Consider the following 18,564-nt stretch of genomic DNA (forward strand, 5'->3'; position numbering starts at 1 on the left):
AGACAGGGAGGAAGAAAGAGACCACGATGGAAAGGGAGCTATTAGTACTAACCCAGAGGTGAGAGACACTGGAAGTTAAGACAGAGAGGAAGGTGGCAAAAAGACCAAAATCACAGATGGAAAACAAGGAGATGTAGAAACGGAGGCAGCCATGCCCCACCCCGCCCAAGGGCCTGGTCTGTGTAGATGGGGGGAGGGCATGCCTAAGTCCTTTGCTCAAAGCTGGACCTGAGAGAGAGAGAGTTGACAACGCATGTGAGGTGATGGGTAACACATGACAGGCTATAGTGAAGGACTGTGGTCTGTCCCTGGCTTCCCTTGGCACTTCTTCACTATAAAGAGCTTTAGGTCACCAGGCGCAGCACTTTGAGAGGCTGAGGCGCGCAGATCACGAGGTCAGGAGATCGAGACCATCCGGCTAACACGGTGAAACCCTGTCTCTACTAAAAATACAAAACATTAGCCGAGCAGGCATGGTGGTGGTGGGCGCCCAGAGTCCCAGCTACTCAGGAGGCTGAGACAGGAGAATGGCATGAACCCGGGAGGCGGAGCTTGCAGCCCAGATGGCGCCACAGCACTCCAGCCTGGGTGACAGAGTGAGACTCTGTCTCAAAGGAAAAAAAAGGAAAAAAAAAAAGAAAAGGAGCGAAACTCCATCTCAAAAAAAAAAAAAAAAAAAAAGTTGTCCAGCTTGAGTGGGGGCATGAGATTCTAACTTGCTGGCCCGCTGGCTAGGATCAGGGGGACACTGTGCACTGAGGGCCCTTGAACAGGGCCAGCAAAATCCAACAGAAGGGCCCCAGAAGCCTGAATGGGGGAGGAGGGGTAAGTAGGATCCTGGGCCTGGCTGCAGAAGGCAGCCTCAGTTTTCCTTGTCTGAAGAATGGGCTAGTGGGATGAGATAATGGGGGTTGAGGAGGCAGAGGCCTTGACCAAAAACTTTTTTTTTTTTTTTTTTGAGATGGAGTCTAGCTCTGCTGCCCAGGCTGCGGTGCAGTGGCACGATCTGAGCTCCCTGCAACTTTCACCTCCTGGGTTGAAGTGATTCTCCTGCCTTAGTTGGGATTACAGGTGTGTGCCACCACGCATGGCTACTTTTTGTATTTTTTGGTAGAGACAGGGTTTCGCCATGGTGGCCAGGCTGGTCTCAGACTCCTAACCTCAAGTGATCCGCATGCCTCGGCCTCCCAAAGTGCTGGAATTACAGGCGTGAGCCACCAAGCCCGGCCCGGAGTTTCGCTCCTTTTGCCCAGGCTGGAGAGCAGTGGCACAGTCTTGGCTCACTGCAACCTCTGCATCTTGGGTTCAAGCGATTATTCTACCTCACCATCCAGAGTAGCTTGGATTACAGGCACCCGCCACCACGCCCAGCTAATTTCTTTTTGTAATTGTAGTAGAGACAGGGGTCTCACCATGTTGGCCAGGCTGGTCTCAAACTCCTGACCTCAGGTGATTTGCCCGCCTCAGCCTCCCAAAGTGCTGGGATTACGGGCGTGAGTCATCACACCCGGCCATCAAGCTGGACAATTTTAAGGTCTGTTTCTTTCCCAATGTAGGGTAGAGGTTGGGACAGGGAAGAGGGCTAGAAACCTGACTCCAGCTCCCCGCCCAGGGCTGAACTCTCCAGCATCCTGATCACTTCTCATTCAACCTTGCTTGTACTCCCCCTGTGATGAGGGGCTCATTACCTCACAACAGAATATTCTAAGCCAACCCCTGCCCCCTCTCACCAAGGAAGATTTCCCATTTGAACCCCAGCTCCCAGATACTTAAAGGCCTTCTGTGGACCACGTTCTCAAGGTCCCCTGGCCATCTGCTTGCATGTTCCAGTTCCTCTCCTTCCCCATCCACATAATGAAATGTGCCCTCCCTCTCTCCAGGATGAGCAAGGTGGTGTCCTCTGAGACTGAGCAGTCAGCCACTTAACACCAAAGGCCACCAATGATCAAATCCATGAGAGTTGATCTGAGGAGTTATGTATTAGGGCTAAGAAACAGTAAACACTCAGTAAATAGTGGCTATTATTATCATCATCATCATTATTACCCTCAAGTTGCTCCAGGAGAACTCCTATTCAACCTCCAAAAACCCATGTGATTTCACCCATCCTGCAGAGATTGAGCTCAAAATCAGAGAACTGTGCTTTTGTGATTATTTGATGAGTTCCCAAACTGGAGTCCTTAGAGTAGCTGGGCCACCCCTGAGGTATCTCAGCATCCAGCTCTGTTCTTTTTCTGCCTGATCAGTTCCTGGGCATGGGTCTCAGGCCCGACCAGTCCGGCTGAGGAGTGTGCAGACGCAAGCGGTGTCAATTCGAATCCATCGCCAGCCCACACGGCCCTGGGCATCAGCGGTCAATGCCCGTACATAGGACTGCTTGCCTTGCACTCAGACACCCAGTGCCTTCGGTCCACACCCCGGCAGCCCCCTCCACCTGCCCCTGGGCCACCTTCCTCAGAGTTATCAGCCTTGCAGCGGGTTTCAAAGAAGTACTGTCGGAGGGGACTGCCACCAGCTGCAGGTACCTCACCCAGCACCTCCACCTCGCGCCCACGCAAGTCCACAGCGGTCCGGCGGTCTGTCACCCAGCCGCTGACTGCATCGCACACGGCCAGTTCACCCCGACGACTCGCTGGTGCAGTTTCGCTCACCCCACGCCGGCTGCGGTTGGCCGGGGTGCCTGCTGACTCCCGAAAGGCCCCAGCCTCCAGCAGGAGGAGCAGAGGAGGCCCAGCAGGGGCACCCCTAGACAGGACCACTCGGGGGGACAGAAGGTCCCACTCAGGGGCCAGAAAAGGAGGCAATGTTGAGGGTGGGGGTTGGGACTCAATTGGCACACTGGGGAGGAGGAAAAGGAGGAGGATGGGGAGGGAGCATGAGGGGAGGAGGAGCATCTCTCGGAGCACCTGGAGACAGAGAGAAGGAGGCTGGGATTAGAGAAGGGGGTGAAAACTTCAGTGGGGACAGGGGAGGCTTGCCTTCCAGGATTGTGGGGAAGTCCTTGTTCTAGAAGTTTGGGGGACCCTATATCTAGGACTTTCGTAATGCCCAACTTGTAGATTAATAATAAATATTCAACTACTACAGGCCAGCACTGTGGCTCACACCTCTAATCCCAGCCCTTTGGGAGGTTGAGGTGGGTGGATCACTTGAGGTCAGGAGTTCGAGAGCAGCCTGGCCAACATGGTGAAAACCTGTCTCTACTAAAAATACCAAAAGTAGCCGGGCATGGTGCTGCGCACCTGTAATCCCAGCTACACGGGAGGCTGAGGCAGGAGAATCACTTGAATCTGAGAGGCAGAGGTTGCAGTTAGCCGAGAGCGCACCACTGCCCTGCCACCTGGGCGACAGAGTGAGACTCTGTCCCAAAAATAAAAATAAGGCCGGGCAAGGTGGCTCACGCCTGTAATCCCAGCACTTTGGGAGGCCGAGGTGGGCAGATCATGAGGTCAGGAGATCGAGACAATCCTAGCTAACACATTGAAACCCCGTCTCTACTAAAAATACAAAAAAAAATTAGCTAGGAGTGGTAGCAGGTGCCTGTAGTCCCAGATACTTGGGAGGCTGAGGCAGGAGAATGGCGTGAACCCGGGAAGTGGAGCTTGCAGTGAGCCGAGATGGTTCCACTGCACTCCAGCCTGGGCGAAAGAGCGAGACTCCGTCTCAAAAAGAAAAAAAAAAAAAAAGAAAAAAACCACAATAATAATAATAATGGTCAGGCGTGATTGCTCAGGCCTGTAATCCCAGCACTTTGGGAGGCTGAGGCAGGTGGCTCTTTTTTTTTTTTTTTTTTTTTTTTTGAGACGGAGTCTCGCTCCGTCGCTCAAGCTGGAGTGCAGTGGCCGGATCTCAGCTCACTGCAAGCTCCGCCTCCCGGGTTCACGCCATTCTCCTGCGTCAGCCTCCCGAGTATCTGGGACTACAGGCACCCACCACCTCGCCTGGCTAGTTTTTTGTACTTTTTAGTAGAGACGGGGTTTCACCGTGTTATCCAGGATGGTCTCGATCTCCTGACCTTGTGATCCGCCCGCCTCGGCCTCCCAAAGTGCTGGGATTACAGGCTTGAGCCACCGCGCCCAGCCTGCAGGTGGATCTTGAGGTCAGAAGATCGAGACCATCCTGGCTAACACGATGAAACCCCGTCTCTACTAAAAATACAAAGAATTAGCTGGGTGCGGTACCAGGCCCCTGTAATACCAGCTACTTGGGAAGCTGAGGCAGGAGAATGGCGTGAACCTAGGAGGCAAAGCTTGCAGTGAGCCGTGATTTCGCCACTGCACTCCAGCCTGGGCGACAGAGCGAGACTCCGTCTCAATAAAATAAAATAAAATAATAATAATAATAAAATAAATTCAACTACTATTACTTAATAGCAACAAATGTTGAAATACAGGCTCAGAGAGGTTAATGATTTGTGCCTGGTCACACAGCCAGCAAATGGCAGAGATAGGACTTAAACTCTGGGCAACTGCACTCTGCCATCCTTCCTGTACAACTCTGAGGAACCGAATCTTGAATCTTGAATCTTGGAGGATTCAAGTCTTGAATCTTGGAGGATGTTCAAAACTTTTTTTTGTTTTGTTTTGTTTTTGAGATAGGGTCTCACTCTGTTGGCCGGGCTGGAGTGCAGTGGCTCAATCACGGCTTACAGTAATGTCTGCCTCCTGGGTTCAAGGGATTCTCCTCCAGCCTCAGCCTTTTGAGTAGGTGGGATTAAAAGTGCCTGCCAGTTTTTCAGCTAATTTTTGTACTTTTAGTAGAGATGGGGTTTCGCCATGTTGGTCAGAGTGGTCTTGAACTCCCAACCTCAAGTGATACTCCTACTCTGGCCTCCCCAAGTGCTGGGATTACAGGCATGAGCCATGGCACCTGGTCCCAAACAAAGTTTTTTTTTTGAGACGGAGTCTCGCTCTGTCGCCCAGGCTGGAGTGCAGTGGTGCGATCTCGGCTCACTGCAAGCTCTGCCTCCCAGGTTTACGCCATTCTCCTGCCTCAGCCTCCTGAGTAGCTGGGACTACAGACGCCCGCCACCACGCCCGGCTAATTTTTTGTGTATTTATTCTAGTAGAGACAGAGTTTCACCGTGTTAGCCAGGATGGTCTCGATCTCCGGACCTCATGATCCTCCCGTCTCGGCCTCCCAAAGTGCTGGGATTACAGGCTTGAGCCACCGCGCCCGGCCACAAATTGTTTTAAGACCAGGTCTCGCTATATTTCCCCACTGCACTTGAAATCCTGGGCTCAAGCAATCCTCCTGCTGTGGCTCCTGAGTAGCTGGGACTACAGACTCAAGCCACCATGCCTGGCCACATTCCACAATTTGGAGAAAGGCCACAATCTGGAATCCTAGGGAGACCCCATTTCACCTCAAAACTGCCACTAAGGAGGTAAAACGCTGCCCCTCTGAGACAGGCTTCAGTTTTCCCGTGTGTGAAATTGACCTGGCGCTGGGAGAGGCTGGTGGAGGCGTGGATGTCGCAGTTTCTCTACAACATTCTGGAAGCCTGCGGTTCTGGGAAAGGGTAGCGTGGAGAAGACTGGGAAACAGTCAGTGGTTACCAGACCTGTCAGCACCTCCTCCACCTCGGAGCTCTGGGGCTGGGAGTCCCCAGGTTTCCGGGGGTCCCTGTGGAGGACACAGGTGGCCCCCTCCTTCCTGACATCTCAGGAGAGGGAGGGGGCAACCACCTAGGGGAAGAAAAGAATAGACAGGTTATAGAGGCAGGTGGGGAAGGGGCCAAATCCCTGAACACCCCCTCCCCAGAGTTCCTCTTGAAGTTCAGGGTACCCAGGAGTCAAGGCCCCGCCCCCTTTTCAGAGGCCCCTTTTCTACTCAGGTGATGGCTCCTAGCTGGGATGGGAAGCAGATGGAGGGAGGGGAGGGGAGAAGAGGGGAAGGGAGAGGCAGTGGATGAAGCAGGCTGGAAGAGATTACATCCCTCTCAGCCCATTCATCTCCCAGATGGGGCGGAACTGACCTGGACACCTGGGTCCCTGAGGGCCCACACTCAAGAAGCCCTGGTTCCCCAAGCTGCTTCCTGGAATGTTCCCTCCTCACAGGACAGGCCAGGGCCCGCCCAAGACTTCTGCACATACCTGGAGTGACTGCCTGCCCTGGTTCCTCCGTACAGGAAAGGGGAAGGGTGGAGAGTGAAAGGAGCCCAGGCTGACCCAACCAGGACTGCCTTCTCCCTCAGACCCCAGGGCCTCCACCTTCAGACCCAGGAGTTCAGATTCCCAGCGCCCTCCTCCCTCAGACCCAGGAGGAATCCAGGCCTCCAGCACCCTTCTCCCTCAGACCTAGGAGTCCAGGCCCCCAGCACCCTTCTCCTTCAGACCCAGGAGTCCATGCCCCCAGCGCCCTTCTCCCTCAGATCTAGGAGTCCAGGCCCCCAGTGCCCTCCTCCTTCAGACCCAGGAGTCCATGCCCCCAGCGCCCTTCTCCCTGAGACCCAGGAATCCAGGCTCCCAGCGCCCTCCTCTCTCAGACCCAGGAGTTCTGGAATTCAGGCTCCTCCTTCTCGGGTACTAAGAAATGCAGACTCTGGGTTCCTCATCCTCCAGATTTGGGTGGGGGGTCTGGACTCCTGAGACCCCTCAGAGGAAACCGGCTGCGTATCTGGGACACTTCCCTCCTGCCTCAGTTTCCTCAGCCAAGCCCCGCCCCCGTCGGCCCCGCCCCCGTCCCTCCCCACCCGAGGGCAGGGCGACCAGGACGCCGGAATCCCGGGGGAGGAGGCTCGGAGCTCTTACCTGGGGCGCCCTCTTTGGCTCCCCCAGCTGCCCTCGGCCCAGCAGCAGCTCCTCCTCCTGCTCGCTGGCTGCAGGGACGCTCGCTGGCCCGCCGGCTGCTAGCTGCTCACGCTCTGCAGGGCCCGGGTCGGGGGCGGGGGCGGGGCGGCGCCGGACGGCAGAGGAGGGGCTGGGGGATCCTGCCTTGCACAGGCGTGCCGGGACCTTGGAAGCCAGGCCTGGCTCGTTCAACCCGGTCGCCTTGGTCACGGGAGTCCCAGTCTCCAGCCGCCTCCTCCTTTAGACCTAGTAGTCCAGGCCCCCAGCCCTTTCTCCCTCAGACCCAGGAGTCCAGGCCCCCAGCCCCTCCTCCCTCAGACCCCGGAGTCCAGGCATCCAGCCCCTCCTCCCTCAGACCCAGGACTTGCGACCCCAGCCACTTCTCCCCCGAGCCCCAGGCGCCTGAGTACTAAGCCCACAGTTCCCCCCACCACCTCCCAACCCCGCCCCGTCTCAGACTCAGGAGTCCAGCCCCCAGCCTCCTCCTCCATTAGCCCCAGGAGTCTGGGCCTGAGATTCCTTTGCCGTCTTTTGCCAATTGCGTGTCAATCCCGGGGCAGATTCCCACTCTCTGCTCTCCTCCCCACTTCCCAGGAGCTCCACGCCAGACATTAACCAGCTGGGCTTGGGCAGTGATAAGGCCCCAGGCCCGGGGAGACAGTGGATGTGGGGGCTCCCGCATACTCCTCTCCCCTGGAATTTCCTGGATGGGGACCGGGGAGAGGGTCTTGTCCTGAGCTCGGATAAGAGACATGCAAGGTACATAGGACCCAGAGATAGACAGATGTGTCTTAAGAACAATCAGCTCCTTCCAGAAATGGTGCGCGGTGACAGATGAAGGCATGGAAAAGTGGGGAGAGACCAAAAGAAAGAGGGGGATCAAGACTAGAGAGAGTGGGGGAGGGCAGAAGCCCAGAGAGAAGACAGAGGCCCAGAGAGAGTGAGGGCAGACCCTCCCTTGAAGGGGACAGAGCCCCTGAGAGACCCTCAGAAAGACAGGGATGGGATCGGAGCTAGAGTGTCCCAGGACAGTCATGAGGCAGCCGGGCTCCTCACCCCACCACACCTCCACCCTGAGACTCTGCCTCCCTCTGCCTGTGCTATTTTCAGAAGGAAAATGGACACCTGCCTCGGGGGTCATCCCACACCCCCTCTGCCTAAATATAGCATGGCAAGGTGGCGGGAGGGTGTCCCCCGCTAGGGTGTTTCCTGCTCCTCACACACAAGGCCGCTCCAGTTATTTATTGGCGGCGGGGGGGGGGCACTTCCCAGGCTTTGGGTATGTGTTTGGGTCACCACTCTGGCTTGTCCACACTTCCCTGTTCCTAAACACCCACTACATCCTGCCCCATAGCAGGAGGACTCTAGCTTCTAGCTTCTAGTCCTGGAGGGGATAGTAGGGATGAGGTTTCCAAACACAGTGGCTGAGAAACAGTCTCTGTCCCCCTATCTCCAGATCTCTGTCTTCTCCCTGTCTGGATCTCTGTCCTCCTGTCTCTGGATTTCTGTCTCCCTCCAACTCTGGGTCTGTCCTTCTCTCTCTGGGTCTCTGCCCTGCCCCCTCTGGGTCTCTGTCCACCCCTCTCTCTGAGTCTCTGTCCCCCTCTCTCTCTGGGTCTCTGTCCCCTTCTCTCTCTGGGTCTCTGTCCCCCTCTCTCTCTGGGTCTCTGTCCCCCTCTCTCTCTGGGTCTCTGTCCCCTTCTCGCTCTGGGTCTCTGTCCCCTTCTCTCTCTGGGTCTCTGTCCCTCTCTCTCTCTGGGTCTCTGTCCCCCTTCTCTCTGGTCTCTGTTCCTCTCTCTCTCTGGGTCTCTGTCCCTCTCTCTCTCTGGGTCTCTGCCCTGCCCCCTCTGGGTCTCTGTCCACCCCTCTCTCTGAGTCTCTGTCCCCCTCTCTCTGGGTCTCTGTCCCCTTCTCTCTCTGGGTCTCTGTCCCCCTCTCTCTCTGGGTCTCTGTCCCCCTCTCTCTCTGGGTCTCTGTCCCCTTCTCGCTCTGGGTCTCTGTCCCCTTCTCTCTCTGGGTCTCTGTCCCTCTCTCTCTCTGGGTCTCTGTCCCCCTTCTCTCTGGTCTCTGTTCCTCTCTCTCTCTGGGTCTCTGTCCCTCTCTCTCTCTGGGTCTCTGTCCCCTCTCTCTCTCTGTCTCTGTTCCTCTCTCTCTCTGGGTCTCTGTCCTCTCTCTCTCTGGGTCTCTGTCCCCTTCTCTCTGGTCTCTGTTCCTCTCTCTCTCTGGGTCTCTGTGCTCCTTCTCTCTGGTCTCTGTTCCTCTCTCTCTCTGGGTCTCTGTCCCTCTCTCTCTCTGGGTCTCTGTCCCCCTCTCTCTGGTCTCTGTTCCTCTCTATCTCTGGGTCTCTGTCCCTCTCTCTCTCTGGGTCTCTGTCCCCTTCTCTGGTCTCTGTTCCTCTCTCTCTCTGGGTCTCTGTTCCTCTCTCTCTCTGGGTCTCTGTCCCTCTCTCTCTCTGGGTCTCTGTCCCCCTTCTCTCTGGTCTCTGTTCCTCTCTCTCTCTGGGTCTCTGTTCCTCTCTCTCTCTGGGTCTCTGTCCCTCTCTCTCTCTGGGTCTCTGTCCCCCTCTCTCTCTGGGTCTCTGTCCCCCTTCTCTCTGGTCTCTGTCTCTCTCTCTCTCTGGGTCTCTGTTTCTCTCTCTCTCTGGGTCTCTGTCCCTCTCTCTCTCTGGGTCTCTGTCCCTCTCTCTCTCTCTGGGTCTCTGTCCCCCTTCTCTCTGGGTCTCTGTTCCTCTCTCTCTCTGGGTCTCTGTCCCTCTCTCTCTCTGGGTCTCTGTCCCCCTTCTCTCTGGTCTCTGTTCCTCTCTCTCTCTGGGTCTCTGTCCCTCTCTCTCTCTGGGTCTCTGTCCCCCTTCTCTCTGGTCTCTGTCCCTCTCTCTCTCTGGGTCTCTGTTCCTCTCTCTCTCTGGGTCTCTGTCCCTCTCTCTCTCTGGGTCTCTGTCCCCTTTCTCTCTGGTCTCTGTTCCTCTCTCTCTCTGGGTCTCTGTTCCTCTCTCTCTCTGGGTCTCTGTCCCTCTCTCTCTCTGGGTCTCTGTCCCTCTCTCTCTCTGGGTCTCTGTCCCCTTCTCTCTGGTCTCTGTCCCTCTCTCTCTCTGGGTCTCTGTTCCTCTCTCTCTCTGGGTCTCTGTCCTCTCTCTCTCTGGTCTCTGTCCCTCTCTCTCTCTCTGGGTCTCTGTCCCCCTTGTCTCTGGGTCTCTGTTCCTCTCTCTCTCTGGGTCTCTGTCCCTCTCTCTCTCTGGGTCTCTGTCCCCCTCTCTCTGGTCTCTGTTCCTCTCTCTCTCTGGGTCTCTGTCCCTCTCTCTCTCTGGGTCTCTGTCCCCCTTCTCTCTGGTCTCTGTCCCTCTCTCTCTCTGGGTCTCTGTCCCTCTCTCTCTCTGGGTCTCTGTCCCTCTCTCTCTCTGGGTCTCTGTCCCCCTTCTCTCTGGGTCTCTGTGCTCCTTCTCTCTGGGTCTCTGTCCCTCTCTCTCTCTGGGTCTCTGTCCCTCTCTCTCTCTGGGTCTCTGTCCCCCTTCTCTCTGGTCTCTGTCCCTCTCTCTCTCTGGGTCTCTGTCCCTCTCTCTCTCTGGGTCTCTGTCCCCCTTCTCTCTGGTCTCTGTCCCTCTCTCTCTCTGGGTCTCTGTCCCTCTCTCTCTCTGGGTCTCTGTCCCCCTTCTCTCTGGGTCTCTGTTCCTCTCTCTCTCTGGGTCTCTGTCCCTCTTTCTCTCTGGGTCTCTGTCCCCCTTCTCTCTGGTCTCTGTTCCTCTCTCTCTCTGGGTCTCTGTCCCCCTTCTCTCTGGTCTCTGTTCCTCTCTCTCTCTGGGTCTCTGTCCCTCTCTCTCTCTGGGTCTCTGTCCCCCTTCTCTCTGGTCTCTGTCCCTCTCTCTCTCTGGGTCTCTGTCCCCCTTCTCTCTGGTCTCTGTTCCTCTCTCTCTCTGGGTCTCTGTCCCTCTCTCTGGGTCTCAGTCCCCCTTCTCTCTGGTCTCTGTTCCTCTCTCTCTCTGGGTCTCTGTCCCTCTCTCTCTCTGGGTCTCTGTCCCCCTTCTCTCTGGTCTCTGTTCCTCTCTCTCTGGGTCTGTTCCTCTCTCTCTCTCTGGGTCTCTGTCCCTCTCTCTCTCTGGGTCTCTGTCCCCTTCTCTCTGGTCTCTGTCCCTCTCTCTCTGGGTCTCTGTTTCTCTCTCTCTCTGGGTCTCTGTCCCTCTCTCTCTCTGGGTCTCTGTCCCTCTCTCTCTCTCTGGGTCTCTGTCCCCTTCTCTCTGGGTCTCTGTTCCTCTCTCTCTCTGGGTCTCTGTCCCTCTCTCTCTCTGGGTCTCTGTCCCCTTCTCTCTGGTCTCTGTTCCTCTCTCTCTCTGGGTCTCTGTCCCTCTCTCTCTCTGGGTCTCTGTCCCCCTCTCTCTGGTCTCTGTCCCTCTCTCTCTCTGGGTCTCTGTCCCTCTCTCTCTCTGGGTCTCTGTCCCCTTCTCTCTGTCTCTGTTCCTCTCTCCTCTGGGTCTCTGTCCCCTTCTCTCTGGTCTCTGTTCCTCTCTCTCTCTGGGTCTCTGTTCCTCTCTCTCTCTGGGTCTCTGTCCCTCTCTCTCTCTGGGTCTCTGTCCCTCTCTCTCTCTGGGTCTCTGTCCCCCTTCTCTCTGGTCTCTGTCCCTCTCTCTCTCTGGGTCTCTGTCCCTCTCTCTCTCTGGGTCTCTGTCCCTCTCTCTCTCTGGGTCTCTGTCCCTCTCTCTCTCTCTGGGTCTCTGTCCCCCTTGTCTCTGGGTCTCTGTTCCTCTCTCTCTCTGGGTCTCTGTCCCTCTCTCTCTCTGGGTCTCTGTCCCCCTTCTCTCTGGTCTCTGTTCCTCTCTCTCTGGGTCTCTGTCCCTCTCTCTCTCTGGGTCTCTGTCCCCCTCTCTCTGGTCTCTGTTCCTCTCTCTCTCTGGGTCTCTGTCCCTCTCTCTCTCTGGGTCTCTGTCCCCCTTCTCTCTGGTCTCTGTTCCTCTCTCTCTGTGGTCTCTGTCCCCCTCTCTCTCTGGGTCTCTGTCCCCCTCTCTCTGGTCTCTCTGTCCCCTTCTCTCTGGTCTCTGTTCCTCTCTCTCTCTGGGTCTCTGTCCCCCTTCTCTCTGGTCTCTGTCCCTCTCTCTCTCTGGGTCTCTGTCCCCCTTCTCTCTGGTCTCTGTTCCCCCCCAGGTGTCTGTCCCCCCCTCTTTCTGGGTCCCAGTTTTCTTCTCTCTGGATATCTGTCCTCCCTCGCTGGGTCGCAGTCTCCTTCTCTCTGAGTCTCTTGCATCCTCTCTCTTGGGGTCACTGCTTCTCTTTCCCATTGTGGGGGTCTCTGTCCCCCCTCCCGGCCATCTGCCCTCTTCCCCCTCGCCCTTGGATTTCTCTCTTTTGCTCTGGGCCCCTCCTCCCTCCCGGCCTCAGTTCCTCTCTGCATCTCCTCTTTAGGTCTCTGTGTGGAGTCCGACTTGTCTCTTGTCACGGTGAGGTCCGTCTCCATTCTGTCCCTAAATGTGGCTTTCTCTCCATTTCAGAGACAAGTGACTACCTAAAGCTTCTATTAATTTCCACCATTATCAAACTCTTCCCACCTTCTGTGCCTTCTTCTCTTTAGCTGTATGAAAAGGTGCTCAGATGAAACCAGGGGTTTCCGCACTGAATTCCTGAGCTGCATTTTGAGTTGCCAAGAGGAGGCGTGTTCTCCTCCAACCAGTTCCCTTCCCATGCTTCCCACTGGTGTCTCTAAGGAAGATTTATTTGACCCAAAAAAGGGGTGGGTATGGCTAAAAATAACAACAACAGTCTGTAAACCACTGGATAGGTTTTAATAAATTAATCCAAGTAAAGTACTTTGTTACCAAAGGAAGCCCTATATGTGTTAGTGATTTCAGCCTTCCTTCTCCTCTAAATGCCCTTTGAGTTCTGAAAGACTTCTGAAAATGTTCGGCCTTGTGACCTTGAGTAACATCCGCCGCTCTGAGCCTCAGTTTCCCTGTCTGTAAAAAATGAGACTATGGAACTCAGGAGGACCTGTGTGCCCCAGCAGGCTGACAGGGACATGTGAAGCAGACAGACAGCCTGCCTGGCCCCTGGGGACAAGCTGCAAGACCTTGGGAAGCCACTCCCCTGCTCTTGAGACTCAGGTTTCTCCCCTGGAAAACAGAGTGAGGCCCCCAGCCTGTCTGACAGCCTTCCTGAGCTGTGGGGAGGGTAGGTGACAGGCCTGGTTCAGGATCGTTCTGTGATTCTATGGAATAGACTGTATGTCACTCTTGGGTTCACGGGCACCAACTTTTTCTGCCTTTTTCTTTTTTCTTTTTTTTGAGACGGAGTCTCGTTCTGTCGCCCAGGCTGGAGTGCAGTGGCCGGATCTCAGCTCACTGCAAGCTCCGCCTCCCAGGTTCACGCCATTCTCCTGCCTCAGCCTCCCAAGTAGCTGGGACTAAAGGCGTCCGCCACCGCACCCGGCTAATTTTTTTGTATTTTTAGTAGAGATGGGGTTTCACCATGTTAGCCAGGATGGTCTCGATCTCCTGACCTCGTGATCTGCCCGCCTCGGGCTCCCAAAGTGCTGGTATTATAGGCATGAGCCACACGCCCGGCCTTTTCTGCCTTTTTCTATTGTGGTTCTCTTTCCCTGAGACTCTGTTGTTCTGTCTCCAACTCTGGGCACCTGACACTGCCCTCTGGGTCTCTGTCCCCCCACTCTTTTTGTTTGTTTGTTGAGATGGGGGCTCCCTCTGTCACCCAGGCTGGAGTGCAGTGGTGCAATCATGGCTCAATGCAGCCTCTATCTCTCAGGGTCAAGGGATCCTTCTGCCTCAGCTTCCTGAGTAGCTGGCATCACAGGCATGTGCCACCACAGCTAATTTTTGTATTTTTTGTAGAGATGGGGTCTCACCATGTTGCCCAGTCTGGTCTTGAACTTCTGGCCTCAATCAATCCCCCTTCCTTGGCCTCCCAGAGTGCTGAGATTACAGGAGTGGGCCACTTCGCCCGGCTTCTATCCCCCGCTCTTGGTCTCTGTCACTTTCTCCCTCTGGATTTCTGTTCCCCTTTTCTGCATCTCTGCCATACCCCACCCTCCAGGTCTTTGTCTTCCTCTCCCTGAGTCTCTATGTTGCTCCCTTTGGGTCTCTGTCTCTCTGGGTTTCCATCTCTTCTTTTTTCTGGGTCTCTTTCCCCATCCTTTTGGCTCTGTCCCTCTATCATGTCTGGACAGAGTACAGTTTTCTCCCCCTCTCCCCCTTCCCTTGTGGTTCTGACCTCCGTGTCTGAGCATAAAACTGTAGGGGAGATTGGGGGTGAACAGCACAATAAAGTGGATGTGGGGTAAACAGGAGGAGCATCCACCTTTTCCTAGTTCACCCCAATCACCTCTGGATGAACACCCAATCCCATGGATACAGAATCCAGTCCCGCCCCCTACAGTGAGCTGGGGAGCCAGCTCAGCACATCTCCCAGAGCCCTCGCCACCGCATTTGCTCCCTGATACATGATGCTTCCTCATTGCTATTACCTTTGGGTCCTGGTGCTACCACTAAACGCAAAACAGCCCGACGTGGCCCTATGGAACTCATTCACACAGTCCAACTCAACCCAACTTCCTATAGGACTCACATAGTGACACAACTCAATGGAACTCAACTCAACGTGGCCCTATGAGACTCAAACAGTGGCATGACCCAACTGAACTGGCCTTACAAGTCTCATATGGTTGTACAATTCAACACAACTCACTGTGGCCGTGAAAAATGTCCAGCCACACACCTCTACACAATTCAGCCCAGTAGAATTCTACAAGATTAATTTGGTCATACATACTTAACCCAATTGTTACCTAGAAAGCTCAAATTCTACCGCTTGACTCTTCACATTTCTACATGACTCACAAGTTCACAGAACCTAAAATAACATGGCCCTAGAAGAATCACAAAGCTACACAATTTCCATCATGTCTCAATGAAACTGAACACCACACACAATCAATCTCAACCATGCCATGGGGGACCATCTAACTTGACCCAACATGGCCTTAGGGGACCCACCAAACCACAGAATCCTACACAATGCAGCTAGACAACCCTCACCCAGACTCACAACCCAACGAAACCCCACACTGACGAGGAAACTCACAAAATGATATGACCAAACCTATCTCAACACTACCCCAAAAGGCTCCATGAGCTTTGCACAACTCAGTGTAATACGAACCAATTGAGTCTTCATTAACACAACACAACCCATTGCCATTCGCTGCTGCTTCAGGAGATACCCACAGGAGCTACCAAACCACACAACCCAAGACCCAACAAGACTCAGTGTTTCCCGATTTGTTACCACTTAACCTAGCTCTTCCTAAACCCAATCCCCTCCCCCCAGTCTTGCCCTCCACCCTGCCCTCCCTCCCTCCCTCTAGGGAGGTGTGAGGTCCTGCAGACCTCAACTGTCCCTCACACTTCGGTGACCAGATGTTTCCCTGGGGGTGCCCAGAGTGGAGGTGGTAGCTCAGGTACCTCCCCATCCACCAGCCCCCCATTGGCCTTGCCCTCCAGTGGGCCACAAGGCTGCGTGTCCACATGGCTGAACATCCCAGCCTCTTCGCCCTCTGTCTCCCGGTGATAAAAGTAGCTGAAATTGGAGACAATGACAGGCACAGGCAGGGAAATGGTCAGCACGCCGGCAATAGCACACAGAGAGCCCACTATCTTGCCACCTACAGTGACGGGTGCCATGTCTCCATAGCCAACGGTAGTCATGGTGACCACTGCCCACCAGAAGGACTCAGGGATGCTAGTGAAATGGGAGTCCACCCGGTCGACTTCGGCAAAGTAGACCGCGCTGGAAAAGAGGACCACACCGATGAAGAGGAAAAAGATGAGGAGGCCCAGCTCACGCATGGAGGCCCGAAGCGTCTGGCCCAAGATTTGCAGGCCCTTTGAGTGCCGGGACAGCTTGAAGATGCGGAAGACACGCACCAATCGGATGACTCTCAGGATGGCCAGTGACATGGCCTGTTGGCCCACCCCTCGCTGCCGGGCCAGCTCGGTGCCCAGCGCCACGAAGTAGGGCAGGATAGCCACAAAATCGATGAGGTTCATCACGTTCTTGAAGAAGATCGCCTTGCTTGGACAGACCAGGAGGCGTACTAGCAGCTCAAAGGAGAACCAACAAATACACAGCGTCTCCACTACGAAGAATGGGTCATTGAAGGGCAGGCGGGGTGGGTTTCCAGGCACTTGGCTGGAGCCATTCAGCCGAGCGGAGAACTGCAGGGAGGAAAGTGTTCAGGGAGGGTCAGGCTGGGGCTGGGACACGGGGACAGCCTTAATCATCATTTAAATACCCAGCTCCTCTTTACACATTGGTCAGTAGCCGCTGCACCAAGGCCCTCGGTGACCTGGTTGTTCCAGACTTCCTCCCAGGATCCCAGGGATCATCCCTGGGCCATTGACTTTCTGGTTTCCTGACCTGGTGGGTGGCTGGAGAGGTGGCTCCTGCCCCTTCATGCGTGGAAACTCATGTTTGAGTAGGGTGCAACCTCTTCTCTCTGAAAGTCCCGCCTCCAGTGTTGATTTTCTAGATGGGGAGGGTCCCTGCCCTGGCCCCACCACCTTGTGCCTAGCTTTTCCTTGCCCTCCCCAGTCCCAGCCCAGACTACAATGAGGCCAGGCGCAGTGGTTCACGTCTGTAATCCCAGCACTTTGGGAAGCTGAGGCGGGCGGATCACGAGGTCAGGAGATAGAGACCATCCTGGCCCACATGGTGAAACCCCATCTCTACTAAAAATACAAAAATTAGCCGGGCGTGGTGGCCTGCACCTGTAATCCCAGCTACTTGGGAGGCTAAGGCAGGAGAATCGCTTGAACCCGGGAGGCGGAGCTTGCAGTGAGCCAAGATAGCGTCATGGCACTCCAGCCTGGGCACAGAAAAAAAAAAAAAAAAGAAAGAAAGAAAGAAAGACCTCTGCAAGCTGAGCACTAGGCCCCTCCTCTGGCCCCTAAGCCTGGCTTTCTTTCCATAGATTTCTCATACTCTCACCCCTCGGGCTCCAGCACCCTCAGCGGGCGTTATTCAGGGCCTGGCTTTCATCACCCTCAGCACATCCTTCCCAACCGCACAGACCCCGGAGTTTTCAGGCTCTCCTGGGCCCCCTCAGCTCTGATTTTTAAGGTTCCTGTCCTCCTACCCCTTGCACCAAGGGCCCTGCTCTCTGCTCACCGGGTTTCTCATTGACCTCAACCCCACCTTCTGATGGGGCCGGTCCTCTGACTCGGATCCTCAGGCCCCGCCTCCCGCCCACCCTGTCTTTGGCTGGCCCACCCCTAGCAGCCCCTGGCCCTGCCTTATTATTGGCCAGGTCCCCTCTGGACCCCGCCCATCTCCTCCCAAACCCCGCCCATCTCCACCCACGCCCCGCCTCTCACCGGGCCAGCTGCGGCTACAGCAGCAAGCCCCGGGCCGTCGCGGTCGTCGCGGAAGTCAGGCAGCGTCTCGAGGCAGAAGACGACGATGGAGACGAGGATGACCAGCACGAGACTACGGCGAGCACTCGCGCGGCCTGCGAGCTCTCGGGAAACTCGAAGAGCAACCACAGCTGGCGCGCGAAGGCGCGGCGGGGCAGGGGGCGCTCCGGCGGCACTGGGCAGCCCTCGTCCTCGCGCAGGCGCGCCAGGGCCGCCGCGCCCAGCCCGTAGAAGGCCACCTCCTCCAGGAAGACGTCGAGCGGCACGTGCGCCGGCCGCCGCAGCCGCCCGCCCGACTGGTAGTAGTAGAGCACGGCGTCGAAGCTGGGCCGGTGCCGGTCGAAGAAGTACTCGCGGCGTGCGTCGTCGTAGAAACGGCCGCGGCGCGCGGGATCCCCTAGCAGAGTGTCCGGGAAGCGGCCCAGCGTGCGCGCCCGCGTCTCGAAGCGCAGCCCCGCCACGTTGAGCACCAGCCGCTCGCAGCAGCCGCACGGCGGTGGGCACCGCGGCTCCATGGCGCGCGCAGCCCCGGCGACCCGCGAACGGACGTGTGGCCCCGATGCCCGGCCCCGGTGCGGCCCCGCCTCGGCCGCCGCCGCCGCCGCCGCCGCTGCCCCAGCCCCAGCCCGGTGTCCGGTGTCCGCGCATAAAAATAGCCCGGCAGGGCGGCCAGGGCGCGGGGGAGGGGGCACTGTGACCCCGGCGGAGCGGAGGGTGACAGGGCGACCGCGCGCCCTCTGCCGGGACACCCGACCTGCCCCGCCGCCGCCGCCCGCACCTGCTCTGCGCCTTTCCCGTCCCGGGGTCCCCTTTCCCTCTGTCCCTCTGCCGCCGGGATCCTGTCCTGCGTCTCTCCAAGTTTCCACGTGTGTGTGTCTCGTCAGAATCTGAGCCTTCGGTTGCGGTGGCCTTTTCTTTTCTTTTCTTTTCTTCCTCCCTACCCCCATCTCTCCCTCCCTCCCTCCCTCCTTCCTTCCTTCCTTCCTTCCTTCCTTCCTTCCTTCTTTCCTTCTTTCCTTTCTTTTTTTTGAGACACGGTTTCCCTCTGTTGCCCAGGCTGGAGTGCAGTGGCGGGATCTCGGCTCACTGCAACAACCTCTGCCTCCCGGGTTCAAGCGATTCTCCTGCCTCAGCCTCCCTAGTAGCTGGAATTACAGGTGCCACCAAGCCCAGCTAATTTTTTTTCTTTTTTCTTTTTTTTTTTTCAGTAGAGACGGGGTTTCGTCATGTTGGCCAGGCAGTTCTGGTACTCCTGACGTCAAGTGATATTTCCGCCTTGGCCACCCAAGGTGCTGGGGTTGCAGGCGTGAGCCACCGCGCCCGGCCTGGAGTTGCCTTTTTGCATCTCTGTCTCTCTCTTGTGTGTCT

The 18,564-nt window shown here is 56.3% G+C and overlaps 2 protein-coding genes across 9 annotated transcripts; both read right to left on the reverse strand.

Annotated features, from left to right (window-relative positions):
* Positions 1–1,950: 1,950 nt before the first annotated feature.
* NTF4 (neurotrophin 4) lies at positions 1,951–6,893 on the reverse strand. Of its 8 annotated transcripts, none has more exons than XM_033223973.1 (3): positions 6,753–6,893; positions 5,564–5,687; positions 1,951–2,906 (listed from the first exon to the last, which is right to left on the reverse strand). In XM_033223973.1, exon 3 carries the CDS (start codon positions 2,892–2,894, stop codon positions 2,355–2,357), a length of 540 nt encoding a protein of 179 aa, XP_033079864.1. In that variant the 5' UTR covers positions 2,895–2,906; positions 5,564–5,687; positions 6,753–6,893; the 3' UTR covers positions 1,951–2,354. The 8 variants fall into 8 exon arrangements, with proteins under 8 accessions (XP_033079864.1, XP_033079860.1, XP_033079866.1 ...); XM_033223969.1 differs by having other exon boundaries at positions 5,441–5,687; XM_033223975.1 differs by lacking the exon at positions 6,753–6,893 and adding an exon at positions 6,490–6,642.
* An 8,253-nt stretch (positions 6,894–15,146) lies between these two features.
* On the reverse strand, positions 15,147–18,112 carry KCNA7 (potassium voltage-gated channel subfamily A member 7). Its single transcript, XM_033223958.1, is given in 3 exon segments — positions 15,147–15,999; positions 17,158–17,267; positions 17,270–18,112. Coding segments are annotated over 3 exon segments (1,368 nt in total). The 5' UTR covers positions 17,712–18,112; the 3' UTR covers positions 15,147–15,183.
* Positions 18,113–18,564: the final 452 nt, after the last annotated feature.

The sequence above is a fragment of the Trachypithecus francoisi genome, unplaced genomic scaffold (genome assembly GCF_009764315.1).
Source record: "Trachypithecus francoisi isolate TF-2019V2 unplaced genomic scaffold, Tfra_2.0 Lachesis_group12, whole genome shotgun sequence".
In the NCBI taxonomy this organism is placed as follows: Eukaryota; Metazoa; Chordata; class Mammalia; order Primates; family Cercopithecidae; genus Trachypithecus; species Trachypithecus francoisi.

Coding starts and splice junctions, on each gene's coding strand:
- NTF4 (XM_033223973.1), bottom strand. CDS start 2,894: ATGCTCCTCCTCCCCTCATGCTCCCTCCCCATCCTCCTCCTTTTCCTC.